The 13,401-nt window shown below is 42.9% G+C and overlaps 1 protein-coding gene and 5 non-coding genes across 6 annotated transcripts; 2 read left to right on the plus strand and 4 right to left on the minus strand.

Moving 5' to 3' along the window:
* Window positions 1-478: 478 nt before the first annotated feature.
* On the minus strand, window positions 479-552 carry trnam-cau (transfer RNA methionine (anticodon CAU)). Its single transcript has one exon. It is a non-coding gene; the product is annotated as a tRNA-Met (tRNA).
* Window positions 553-648: 96 nt separating this feature from the next.
* trnal-cag (transfer RNA leucine (anticodon CAG)) lies at window positions 649-731 on the plus strand. Its single transcript has one exon. It is a non-coding gene; the product is annotated as a tRNA-Leu (tRNA).
* A 1,205-nt stretch (window positions 732-1,936) lies between these two features.
* On the minus strand, window positions 1,937-2,010 carry trnam-cau (transfer RNA methionine (anticodon CAU)). The gene has a single exon. It is a non-coding gene; the product is annotated as a tRNA-Met (tRNA).
* Window positions 2,011-2,106: 96 nt separating this feature from the next.
* Window positions 2,107-2,189, plus strand: trnal-cag (transfer RNA leucine (anticodon CAG)). The gene has a single exon. It is a non-coding gene; the product is annotated as a tRNA-Leu (tRNA).
* A 1,205-nt stretch (window positions 2,190-3,394) lies between these two features.
* On the minus strand, window positions 3,395-3,468 carry trnam-cau (transfer RNA methionine (anticodon CAU)). The gene has a single exon. It is a non-coding gene; the product is annotated as a tRNA-Met (tRNA).
* A 1,157-nt stretch (window positions 3,469-4,625) lies between these two features.
* LOC127970682 (uncharacterized) lies at window positions 4,626-8,615 on the minus strand. The gene is made up of 5 exons (XM_052573363.1): window positions 8,417-8,615; window positions 7,494-8,295; window positions 7,189-7,398; window positions 6,145-6,557; window positions 4,626-5,879 (listed from the first exon to the last, which is right to left on the minus strand). The coding sequence occupies exons 2-5, from the start codon at window positions 8,035-8,037 to the stop codon at window positions 4,626-4,628; spliced, it is 2,421 nt and encodes an 806-aa protein (XP_052429323.1). The 5' UTR covers window positions 8,038-8,295; window positions 8,417-8,615.
* Window positions 8,616-13,401: the final 4,786 nt, after the last annotated feature.

Below are 13,401 nucleotides of genomic sequence, written 5' to 3' on the forward strand. Positions count from 1 at the left end.
TGCTGCCTTCATGTAGCATTAGCCAGCATGCATGCAGAATTTTGACTTCACTGTAAATAAAAGGATTGCACGGGCCTACACGCAATGTCGCTGGATGAGATTCAGGGAATTTACCTGGAACCTCACAGTTTTCCACAAAGCATCATTTCACCTGCCCTGAAGAGGAGCTGTGGCCTTTTGCCCCCAGGAGACACAGGGAAACCCACACGAAAGGGGACAGAGAACCTCACTCTTTCTTTCTAAGCCACGGGTGTCAAACTCAGTCCCTGGAAGGCCGGAGACCTGCAGAGTTTAGATTCAAGCCTGATAGAACACACCTGATCCAACTAATCATGCCCTTCAGGCTCATTTGAAAACTACATGCCTTGTGTGTTTGAGAAGGGTTGGAACAACACTCTACAGGGCTCGGGCCCTAAAGGAATTTAGTTTGACACCCCTGGTCTAAGCTCTCTCAGTTATCAGAAAAAAAGAACCACCCTGCCCCGTGTGAGGCTCGAACTCACGACCTTCAGATTATGAGACTGACGCGCTGCCTAACTGCGCCAACGAGGCCCGTGGGCTAAAGGGGGCCCGAACAGAGAAAAAGTAGCTTCTAGGTCCCTGGTTTCAGGTGCGGCTCGAACAGGCCATCTCTAGCCAGGCAAGGGTGTCAGGATGGCCGAGCGGTCTAAGGCGCTGCGTTCAGGTCGCAGTCTCCCCTGGAGGCGTGGGTTCGAATCCCACTTCTGACAGACCTATCCTTTGGCTGCAGACAGAGACTTCAGTCTTCTGCTACGTTGGGCCAGCAGGGCGTTAACTTTGACAAAACGACGCATTAGGCAAATGCTAGTATTAATTGGGCAGGCGTTGAAGACAAGGATGAGTTTTTAGACACTTTTTGAAAAGGGTTAAAGCCTCCGCTGCTCGAATTGAGATAGGCAGGCCGATCCACCAGCTGGGAACAGTCCAGGAAAAGGTCCTTGAGAGTGATTTTGTGCCTCTTTGGGATGGCACCACGAGGCATCGTTCACTTGCAGAAAGCAAGCGTAGGTCTGCACCAGCGACTTTAGGTATATTGCTGCAGAGCCAGTGGTTATCTTGTAGGCAAACATCAGTACCTTGAATCTGATGCGAACAGCTATTGGTAGCCAGTGCAAAATTATGAAGAGAGGTGTGACGTGGGCTTTCTTTGGCTCGTTGAAGACCAGTCTCGCTGCTGCATCCTGGATCAGTTGCAGAGGCTTGATAGTACGTGCCGGAAGACCCGCCAAGGGAGCATAGCAGTAGTCCAGTCTGGAGAAAACAAAGAGCTTGGACAAGGAGTTGTGTGGCCTGCTCTGATCGGAAGGGTCTAATCTTCCGAACGTTGTACAAGGCAAATCTTCAGGACCGGGCCAGTGCAGCAATATGGCCTTTGAAACTTCACAAAACCTCAGGAGGACGTGGCCACGTGTTACATGAATATGAGAGGGATGCTATTGCTGCCTTCATGTAGCATTAGCCAGCATGCATGCAGAATTTTGACTTCACTGTAAATAAAAGGATTGCACGGGCCTACACGCAATGTCGCTGGATGAGATTCAGGGAATTTACCTGGAACCTCACAGTTTTCCACAAAGCATCATTTCACCTGCCCTGAAGAGGAGCTGTGGCCTTTTGCCCCCAGGAGACACAGGGAAACCCACACGAAAGGGGACAGAGAACCTCACTCTTTCTTTCTAAGCCACGGGTGTCAAACTCAGTCCCTGGAAGGCCGGAGACCTGCAGAGTTTAGATTCAAGCCTGATAGAACACACCTGATCCAACTAATCATGCCCTTCAGGCTCATTTGAAAACTACATGCCTTGTGTGTTTGAGAAGGGTTGGAACAACACTCTACAGGGCTCGGGCCCTAAAGGAATTTAGTTTGACACCCCTGGTCTAAGCTCTCTCAGTTATCAGAAAAAAAGAACCACCCTGCCCCGTGTGAGGCTCGAACTCACGACCTTCAGATTATGAGACTGACGCGCTGCCTAACTGCGCCAACGAGGCCCGTGGGCCAAAGGGGGCCCGAACAGAGAAAAAGTAGCTTCTAGGTCCCTGGTTTCAGGTGCGGCTCGAACAGGCCATCTCTAGCCAGGCAAGGGTGTCAGGATGGCCGAGCGGTCTAAGGCGCTGCGTTCAGGTCGCAGTCTCCCCTGGAGGCGTGGGTTCGAATCCCACTTCTGACAGACCTATCCTTTGGCTGCAGACAGAGACTTCAGTCTTCTGCTACGTTGGGCCAGCAGGGCGTTAACTTTGACAAAACGACGCATTAGGCAAATGCTAGTATTAATTGGGCAGGCGTTGAAGACAAGGATGAGTTTTTAGACACTTTTTGAAAAGGGTTAAAGCCTCCGCTGCTCGAATTGAGATAGGCAGGCCGATCCACCAGCTGGGAACAGTCCAGGAAAAGGTCCTTGAGAGTGATTTTGTGCCTCTTTGGGATGGCACCACGAGGCATCGTTCACTTGCAGAAAGCAAGCGTAGGTCTGCACCATCGACTTTAGGTATATTGCTGCAGAGCCAGTGGTTATCTTGTAGGCAAACATCAGTACCTTGAATCTGATGCGAACAGCTATTGGTAGCCAGTGCAAAATTATGAAGAGAGGTGTGACGTGGGCTTTCTTTGGCTCGTTGAAGACCAGTCTCGCTGCTGCATCCTGGATCAGTTGCAGAGGCTTGATAGTACGTGCCGGAAGACCCGCCAAGGGAGCATAGCAGTAGTCCAGTCTGGAGAAAACAAAGAGCTTGGACAAGGAGTTGTGTGGCCTGCTCTGATCGGAAGGGTCTAATCTTCCGAACGTTGTACAAGGCAAATCTTCAGGACCGGGCCAGTGCAGCAATATGGCCTTTGAAACTTCACAAAACCTCAGGAGGACGTGGCCACGTGTTACATGAATATGAGAGGGATGCTATTGCTGCCTTCATGTAGCATTAGCCAGCATGCATGCAGAATTTTGACTTCACTGTAAATAAAAGGATTGCACGGGCCTACACGCAATGTCGCTGGATGAGATTCAGGGAATTTACCTGGAACCTGACAGTTTTCCACAAAGCATCATTTCACCTGCCCTGAAGAGGAGCTGTGGCCTTTTGCCCCCAGGAGACACAGGGAAACCCACACGAAAGGGGACAGAGAACCTCACTCTTTCTTTCTAAGCCACGGGTGTCAAACTCAGTCCCTGGAAGGCCGGAGACCTGCAGAGTTTAGATTCAAGCCTGATAGAACACACCTGATCCAACTAATCATGCCCTTCAGGCTCATTTGAAAACTACATGCCTTGTGTGTTTGAGAAGGGTTGGAACAACACTCTACAGGGCTCGGGCCCTAAAGGAATTTAGTTTGACACCCCTGGTCTAAGCTCTCTCAGTTATCAGAAAAAAAGAACCACCCTGCCCCGTGTGAGGCTCGAACTCACGACCTTCAGATTATGAGACTGACGCGCTGCCTAACTGCGCCAACGAGGCCCGTGGGCTAAAGAGGGCCCGAACAGAGAAAAAGTAGCTTCTAGGTCCCTGGTTTCAGGTGCGGCTCGAACAGGCCATCTCTAGCCAGGCAAGGGTGTCAGGATGGCCGAGCGGTCTAAGGCGCTGTGCTCAAGCTGGGGAACAATAGTCCGTCAAAGACGGGGAAGAAGGGAAGAAAAGAGGGAAGGAAGAAAAAGAGAAGGGGAAGAAGAGAAAGAAAAAATGAAGAAAAGAAAGGGTGAAATTTGACGTTCAAAGCCCAATCTTCCTTAGCATGCGCGCAGTGATACATCTTCCGGTTTCTTCTTGCGTTAAATTCGGGCATTTATATTACACTGTTTCCTATTGCAGGTGCTCCCCGCGACCCAGGTTCGAATCCAGCTAAAGACAACTTTTTGTAATATTGTTAATTGCTTTAAATAAATAATGTTTCAATGTTAATTAAATGTATATATATGTGCTTTGTTTGATATTTTTTGTCATGAAAATGTAAGTACACGAATGGAAATGTGTTTTGTTATTATTAGTTATTTAGTAGTTGTTGTATTCATAATTTATTCTGATTAAGCATATTATTATTGCAGTTGTATTGATATTTATTCTGATTAAGGATTTTTACATCTTACATTCAGGATCTTACATTTATTCGACACATTCAAATCTGTCATTTCTAATTAAAGATGAAAATATTCATATGCTGGAAAATGTCTGTGACAAATGACAAATGCAAATTATTTTTTGTAAACACGTTTTATTTTTTCAGTGTACTGATGAAATGGTTATATTAAAGTGCAAATTACAAAAAATCTGTCTTTTGCCAATTATTATTTTATTTTTACAATTATGCCAATAGAACAATAATAAATATTAAACAAATTAAATTTTAAATAAGTTTTAAAACAACTTTAAATCAAAAGGGAAATAAAATGATTTTTTTTTTAACTGAACAGTAATAAATATAAAATTAAATAAGTTTTCAAACAATAAATTAAAAAGGTAAATAAAACAGTAAATACAGTTTTAAATACAAACACAAATAAGTTAAATAGGTTTTTAAAAAGCAGTAAATAAAATATTAAATAATGTTCAACACAAATAATAACTATAACTATATTTAAACAACTATATACACACTACAATAAATAAAAATATATACATTATTTGGGAACAGTTTTCCGCATTTCCTCTAACCACTGTTCTTTTGTAACAGTTTCAGATTGTGGGCAGTATACTTTGCCCCTGTACTGGCTATGTCCTGTTGCACTGGTTTTGAAATGTCCGCATTTCTTGCAAGTGTTCGCCTCTACAGTTCTCTTGTAGGGTCTCTTAGGCATGGTTTGGGGATTGGCAGCTGGTTGTGAACTTGTGCCCTGCACAACTGTAGGATGTAACAGTGGCATCCCCTGAACCACTGGCATTCCCTGGACCATCGGGATTCCCTGAACCATTGGCATTCCCTGAACCAATGGCATCCTCTGGACCATTGGCATGCCCTGGACCATTTGCATGCCCTGGACCATTGGCAGTCTTTGAGCCATTGGCATGCCCTGGAACATTGGCACACCCTGAAGCATTGGCACACCCGGGAAACCTGGTGCTGCAGGTATAAGTATATTGGGTACCATCTGCACTGATGCTCCAGGTGCTGATGGCGTAACCAACATAGTAGTCTGTGTTGGTGCCTTGGGTCTGAGAGGAGGTCGCCCAGTAGAGGTGTGCCTCTGTTTTGCCTGACCTGCTGTGCTCTCTGGTAGCTTGTACTGGTGCTGCTCCCCTGATTGTTCTGGCTCAGTCCGTAGGCGTTTGGCAGCCTGGAGAGGTTCCTGAGCTTCAGGGAGGGGCTGAGGCAACTGAATGCCCTGAATCAGCACAGACAGTTCCTGCTTTTTCTGTCTGTTGTTATACCACTGAATCAGGGTATTCTGGTTAACCTCCATCAGCTGCATTGAGGTTCCTCCCATCACCAAGCTGTTGCCCAGTACAAGCTGCCTTATCCTCCTGTAATCCTGGAGGATTAGAGACCATCTCGACAGCGTTCCCTTGCCTTTTCTCTTGGGGCTTGGGTGGGTATTGCAAAGCCTGATGAAGATGGTTTCCACCAGACGGCAACAGTCAGGCCACTGAGCAGGTGCGCTGCTTGCTCCCAGCACACTTCTGATGGTGCTCTCTACTCCTGGGGTTTTAGTGGGCCTCTTTGGTACTCTGAAGCGTCCACTCAGCAGTCTCTTCTGGTGTCTAGCTGCATACACCACCCGTTGCTTGTCCTGGTCAGCCAGGTTCTGCCAAAGTTCAATTATGGTGCTGGCTTCCTGATTGGTCAGGCTAAGGGCTGTGTGACCCCGGAGCTCCACCAGATATTCGGCCAGCTTGTCCACATGTTGGTATCCCGGGACATTTTGGTAGTCAACAGCCTATTAAGAAAACAAGCACAAATAATAATCACATTTGTTAAATGCCTAGTTCCATAACTAGTTCCATTGATGTGTTGCTGTTTAACACAATCTGTATAGTACAAAGCACTAACTAAATAAAACTGATTTGTTGCCTACTAATGACTTTAGTTTAAAATCTGAGCAAAGTCTGGATATAAAGCAGTAGCAAGAAGTATATGTTGATCAATCCTTATTTTAATTTAATATAGTTTATTTGAAAGAAATAGAGAGGAGTGGCACTTACAGTCTCTTCATCGTCATCATCATCCTGACCAGCATCCTCTGGCTCTGAGGAGAGTGGTGAAACAGATGTTTCAGAGGGAAAAGGTGGCACAGCAGTCCCCGAGGGTCCAGGTGATGAAGGAGCAGGTGTAGGATCAGGGACCAGTGAAGGGGATGTGGAACCCAGTACAGCCGTGTCACTGCTGGTGACCACGGTGGAAGAACCCAGTGTCAGAGTGGAGGAGGGAGGTGACAGAACATCCTCGGGATCTGCAATTGTGTGATCCTCGCTGACATCACAGAAGCCCTCATCTTCATCTCGCTCCTCCACATTAAGTTCCTCGATGAGCTCTGCCGTCTCTTCAGAGTCTGGGTTCATGTCCTGCAGTGCCTGACCAGTCTGCTGGAATAGATACTGCACTCCAATGAGCTCACCTGGAATAAAAACAATGAATAGGAATTAAATATAATTGCTGTGCAACATATTTGATACATAAGGCCTTTGTAGTTGTTCATATATTGTTATAGTGTGAGATCATGGAGATCATAGTACAGGAGAAAAAGAAAAAAAAGGCCATAAACCTATAACTGTGGGGCCAAAACAAAGAAATACAATACAATGATGACTGAGAAACATACAAATACAATTACTCAAATGTAACTCAAATGTAATTACTCAAATGTTACTACATGTAACTTGACTTTTCTAATCAAGTAAACCAAAGTAACTTCAGTACAGTAAATGGTCACCAAATATTACTAATAATAATCAAGTTATTCTTTCTAAAAATTAACTACTTTCTAATAAAAAAGATTCCACAGCAAAATGACATGTGATTTATGAGATTAAGGTAGACGTTTGTACAATTATACTGAAAGGCCTTTTACTTGAAAGAAAATATCGATCAGATGACAGAGGGCATGTTTCAAGAAAAAAAAAGTTGATCAAGTTGATAGTTTATAGTTCAAAAATACAGATACAAAGTACACTGTATAGGCTTAAATAAAATATTGACTGAGACTACACGGGAATTGCAAGTTAATTAACAATAATAAATTATTTTACCGGTGTAACGTGCAGGGGGACAAAACGTGGGGACCACTTTCCTGCCAAACAGCTTTTCATAATTGCTGTTTACACAGTGAACAAGTTCTCCTGTGTAGCTGCGTAAAGCTGATGGCTCAGATGACATGGAAGCTGCCTCCCGATCCTGGTTCCACCTGTGTAGACCCTCCAACAAATAAATCTGAAAGTTCAGACTGTTTGCACTGGTCCCTTTAAACAGACAACAGTTTTTAGGCAATGTTAAACACACAGACACTTAAATGTTCTTTCTTTGCACATGCAGTGTGTGTTCGACAAATACATACCTGGGATGAAACGGTTAAGGTGTAAATGAAAGGATTCAAGAGAAGTGGAGCCTCTGGCACATCTGTAAGTCTTCAGAAGCACACCTCCCTTGGTTAGGCTCCCGGTCTCAGTATAGAGGGCAACACCAAGAGGGTCTTGGATACACTTGATGTGCTTCTTTTGGACACACCAGATGTGCTCCATCCTTTCTCGATCCAAGAGAGGAACCCCCAGAGAGTCATTTCCCTTGCTGCTCAGGAGTTCTGTAAGCAGTTGTTCAAGGAGAAGGATGGTAGTCTCCTCTCCACGGGTCCTCCTCCGGCAATGTAGAGCCAGCTCCTCCCTGGTCAGATGCTTGTTTACATCTTCATCTGTCAGCGCAGGCCAACCCTGGGACATCAACAGCTCTCTCTTTGCTTTGCGAAGGATAGAGACGTCAGCTGCATCCCATTCAAAGATGCATGCTGATAGCCGTGACATGAAAATGGGGTACAACTGATGGGCATCAGTTGTACACCCCAAGGCAATCCTGCGCATAAAATGCCAGATGTCCAAGCGTATCATGAGATCTGGTCAGCCCCTAAACCTGGTTTTCAGCTTGCTCTCGCTCACCTCACTGCAGCACCCACAGTCCACGTACAACACAGAAGGTGGATTTACACCAGCCTGCTGGTATCTTTTCACCAGACCGTCTACCATCATGTCAAGTCCTGCTCCTTCCTGGGCTGTCAGCACACTTATGAGCACCTGACCAAACTCGTTGCCAACAGAGGTAAGCCAGAGTCCCGTTCCCCTCGCTGTCCCAGCCAGCTTCTTGGTGATCTGTAATAAGAGATGATATGAAGCATGCTGTAAATATAAATCAAACATCACACCATGAAAAATACAGATACAGTGCCATGCTGGTATATAAACACCATTAATGAACAAATCCACAACTAACCTTTTTAGTAGAATCCATCTTCAAGACAGAGCCATAGGTGGATGTTATTCTGGCATGGATTTCATCCAGCCTGGTCAGAATGTCTTGGCTGTAAACGGTGAGCAACCACTTGCAGCTTGGCACCACCGTAGGCTCTGGGGGCTCCTGGAAATTTACTGGCATCACCCCGGGTTGATTGAGGAAGTCAACACATTGGGTGGTGTACCGGGCCAGATGATGGAGCCACTGCTCGCTGTGGTTTTCACGCAGCTGCTTTATCACCCTAGTGGGACTATTGCCTAAGCCACGCTCACGCAAGAGCCTGATGACCCGCATATCACAGGCGTACCTTAGGAAAAGCAAAATCCACATATTCATATATTTTAGCTATTTAATTGTAAAGTATTTGCATACATACACACACGTGATGATGGGCTAACAACTGGATGAGGAATGAAAGTGTACTTACTTCCGCGTGAGGATGACCTGAAACTCAGAGCGATGGCCCAGATCTAGCTGTTGCAGGACAGTCTGACTCCAGGACACATGCGAGGCTCTACACTTTGTACAGATAAGGGTTTCTGTGACCATATTGTATGTTCTGTCAATGTCTAGAACCTGCCGTGCCCTTTTGTGCAGACCACCTCCTGTCAGCTGATGTTGTCCGCAGGCTGGATTGGGACAGAGAACCTTAACCCTCCACAGCTTGTATGGCATCCACAGCAGAAGAGTATGACAAAAGAATCTGTCTGGAGCTGGAGCCTGATTGTAAATAAGTGCTGGTTGTGGGGGGTAATACCAGAGCTGGAGGTCATCATGAAGTGCTGGCTTTCCTTTGGATCCAATTTTGAAAAGCCTTTTGCCAATCCACTTGTGATCCTCTGGTGGTATGTTCTCAGACCACAAACGAGGAAGTTGAACTACAGATGGACCTTGCAATAATGCCCCAGAAGGAGCAGTCTGTGATGGAAAAAAAGGCAAAACATTAAGTTTAGTAAGTTCATTTTACTTTTTAATCACTTTAAGAATTTTATTTGTATCCCTGATTACTTTCACATAAAATCATCATTGTATTACATGGTATTACAATGATTATTACGACAATGAAACTGATAACTTTACATTATACACGGAAGTCATCCAAAAAAAGGAACAAAATAATCCTGAAATCCTGTTGAATATGAAATAAAAAAGAATTCTGAGACTTTATAACCAATATCTATTTATTCTGACACATGAATGTTAACATCTATACACTGTTTATCATCAATAAATCAGTATCATGTAAACTCAATTGACATTATGACAATAGTTTGATTGTTGTTGTTTTTTTTCAGCATGAATGTGTTTTAATGAACTACTGGTTATAAAAGTAATATTCAATTTTCATGGCATGTAATCCTTTTTACATCTCCATTAAGTGTCTGGTAAAAGCTGATTTAATTACATTTTTGGACCAACAGAATATGAAATTACTTACAGAGACGATCCTGCATGGCTGAGCGGGATTGGACACATCTGCAGTGGCTCTGGGGACAGGGGTTGGAACTGTAGGATCTGGTGTCTGTACAATCATGAAGTAAAATATAGATTTTGCAAATAGAACATTACAATAACTTAGTCGTCCTAGATTAAATCATACACTACAGTTGCAAAGTTTGAGGCCCAAATGTTTATAAAAGAAACCTATTCTGCTCACCAAGGTTGCATTTGATAAAAAATACAGTCAAAAACTAAAAAGATAGTTAAATTGTGGAACATTACTACAATTTAAAGTTTAAAAATAGGAAATGTAATTTATTTATACGGTGGCAAGAACCAATTTTCAGCATCATTACTCCAGTCTTCAGTGTTACATGATCCTTCAGAAACCATTCTATTGAACATAAACCTTCATTATTAGTTGAAAACGTGAAAATAGCTGATAATAAAACTGCATTACAGTGGTTGCCACACTTATGGTGTTGGGGAAAGCACACAAAGATGAAAATCAAGGGTAAATAATCTTTAATTAACCCACACAAAGGAAGGCAGTAACACATAGACCAAGACAAACTGAACAGACTAAATTTAAGTAGACAGACCAATGAGGGACAAATGAGTAAATTAACTAGACACAGATTAACTGAATGACATAATCAAGAGGAGACACAAACTAGGTTGAGGAACATGAGGAGAGAAAATACAAAAGTCCATAAATATGACAGGTGGTATTTTTCAGAATTAAGTTTGAAGAACAGCATTTATTTGAAATAGAAATCGTTTGTAACATGATGTTGAATAGAAATCTTTTGTGTCTGAGATTTTTTTATCAATTTAATGCCTCCTTTTTCAATAAAAGTAACACTATCTTAACATCAATAACTTTTGAATAGTAATTTATATGAAATCTATTTATAAAATATAACTTTTTTGTTTATTAATATATGGTTTTCTGTTATTAAAAAATAGTTTAAATAGTTTAATAATTTGTATAGAATGGAACGTGAAACGTGTCTTCATAGAGTACAATATAGATTATGCCATTACTTACAGAGACTGTAGTGCTTGGTCTAGAGGCACTAGACACTGCTGCGCTGGGCTGGTCTTCAGCCTGAGAAGTTCTCCTGGCCAAACTGAGATTTGGCTTTGCTGCAGCAATGTGAGACCCGGTAAATCTTGATTTGGTAAACTAAAAATGTGAGAAGACAGAATGTGTTATAATAGCAAGCATTACTATTTGTGTTAATATTACAATTTTAAGTAAATGCAGCATTTACTTGCAGGAAAAAAAAGAGCTTTAACACATGAGAAGTATTGAGAGAGATGCCATGAGGGACATGAGTCTAGCTCAGTGACCTTCAACAAAGGCAGAGCTCAGTTAGAGACAAAGAGGACAATCAAAGAGTAGAGCCCAGAGATGAAAGGGAGAAAGCAGGCAGGTTACAATCTTCATTTATTCTTGACCATGTGACTTAAACCAAAGCTGAGATATTCAAACCGACCAATCAGCAGACAACAGTTGCCCCCATTGTACAAGAGGTGTGAAAATTAGCAGGTCTCAACCAGCATCTCATAGAATTCTTGCTTTTTCTTTTTTTCTTCTTACTTTCTGAACTTCCTCGAATTTGAACTGAGCTCATACTTCAGTGCTACAAAAAAGCAATTCTTACCAATGAAAATTGTGTTGCAACTCTTGCTTGCACAGGTGCAGTTGGCTGGGGCTGGGGCAGGGGATGAGGCTGGAGGTCAGGCTGACTCTGCTCCATGACCTTCTTTGCTGTTTCAGCAGCATGAGGTTGTTCCACCACCTTTTGTGCTGGTCCAGTAACGTTTGACGCAGTGGGCTGCTTAACACAACCAAAAAAAATTAATAAAAAATACATATAACAATTCAGAAAGAAAACATTTCAGTAAATAATATTAACAAAAAATACTTGCTACATTAATGTTACCTTTAGAGTGTGAAAACCACAGATGCATTTCAGCACACCTCCAAGCAAGGTTGTTTGGCCACGAGACAGCATCGGACATTTCTCAATCTGTAAGTATTATAACAAATGTAATGCACAATACAAGTGAGTATAAAGCATACAATACTTTATTAAATTAATATATTAATTCATTCACTGATTAATGTCTAGGACACAAGTCAAGCTTATCTTACATATAATGTTAGAGCTGGTATCTCTCTTTAAAGGAGAGAGATACAAGAGAGGAACATTTCACACCTTCAGACCACCTATTCATTCACTGTCCCTTCCCCCTTCCCCCTCTCAAATCTCTGAGTCTCCCAGTACACAAAAGGTCTTTGATGTAACTTTTCATTAACAGTATGACATAAATCTCAAAATACCTGCAACATTACATAAACATAACACAACCATCACATTACACCATACCAATGAATGGGACCAGGTAAATGTTTGTAATGGAGCCTAATCTGTTGTTCTCTTATGCAAATACATTAAACAACTATACTAATAATGTTCGATTATGCAAGTCAACAAACACTTAAGTGTTTTTTTTCTCTCTATCATGCAAAGGTAACAAACACTCACTCACCCTTTGATAAATCTCGTACCACTTTTTCTGTCTAGGAGCAGGCCTGTTACCTTCATTTGATGGCCACATTCCTGTGCTGGCAAACTTTTTTAAACGCGAAATCCATTCAGCGTCCGACATAGCTTTATGTGATTTTTGTTGTTTGCCAGACATTTTTATTGACTTTGATGAAACAGTTTTGAAAGAACAATTAAAACAGTTAAAATTACACTAATAATAAAAAAATTGAATACAAAATTTTTTTTGCAATTAGATGATAATTTCTTAACTGTTGTCGTCGTCGGTAATATCGCCGTATTTAGTTTTAAAATGAAGTTTCGCTGTCCTCCGTAAAAATGATGCTGAGCTCCGCGGCAATGATACTCGTCGTAGGTCACGAACTTCGGTAATGAACTTTTTTGACCCTTGACACACCTCCTGAGGACGATGTCATTCTTTCGTACACCTTCGGCACGTTTCGGCAACTTGATTGACACCTGACTAGAAGCGCTGACCCCTCCACCTAGCGGTGATACGCGGAAACGTGCCGCCGGCATCCCCTTGCTCTCTGATTGGCCAAATGTCACGAATGTCAAGAGAATGTTATGAATTGCGCTTTTTGATTGGCTGGAAATGTTAAGGCGCTTCGACGCCATTGGTCCAAATGTCATAGCGCTTCGATGCGATTGGCTGCGCAGTTCGACATTGCTCAACATTTCTGAAATTATGTCGGACTATCCTTCGTCAGCTAGCGCTCAGGTCGCAGTCTCCCCTGGAGGCGTGGGTTCGAATCCCACTTCTGACAGACCTATCCTTTGGCTGCAGACAGAGACTTCAGTCTTCTGCTACGTTGGGCCAGCAGGGCGTTAACTTTGACAAAACGACGCATTAGGCAAATGCTAGTATTAATTGGGCAGGCGTTGAAGACAAGGATGAGTTTTTAGACACTTTTTGAAAAGGGTTAAAGCCTCCGCTGCTCGAAT

This window comes from Carassius gibelio, chromosome A4 (assembly GCF_023724105.1).
Source record: "Carassius gibelio isolate Cgi1373 ecotype wild population from Czech Republic chromosome A4, carGib1.2-hapl.c, whole genome shotgun sequence".
Taxonomy (NCBI): Eukaryota; Metazoa; Chordata; class Actinopteri; order Cypriniformes; family Cyprinidae; genus Carassius; species Carassius gibelio.

Bases quoted from the DNA above. Each gene is read 5' to 3' on its own strand.
- LOC127970682 (XM_052573363.1), bottom strand. From the start codon at position 8,037: ATGATACGCTTGGACATCTGGCATTTTATGCGCAGGATTGCCTTGGGG. The intron at 7,399-7,493 runs GTATGTATTTGT...GTCTGTTTAAAG, and splicing joins CCTTAACCGTTTCATCCCAG to GGACCAGTGCAAACAGTCTG. The intron at 6,558-7,188 runs GTAAAATAATTT...TTTTTATTCCAG, and splicing joins TCCCCCTGCACGTTACACCG to GTGAGCTCATTGGAGTGCAG.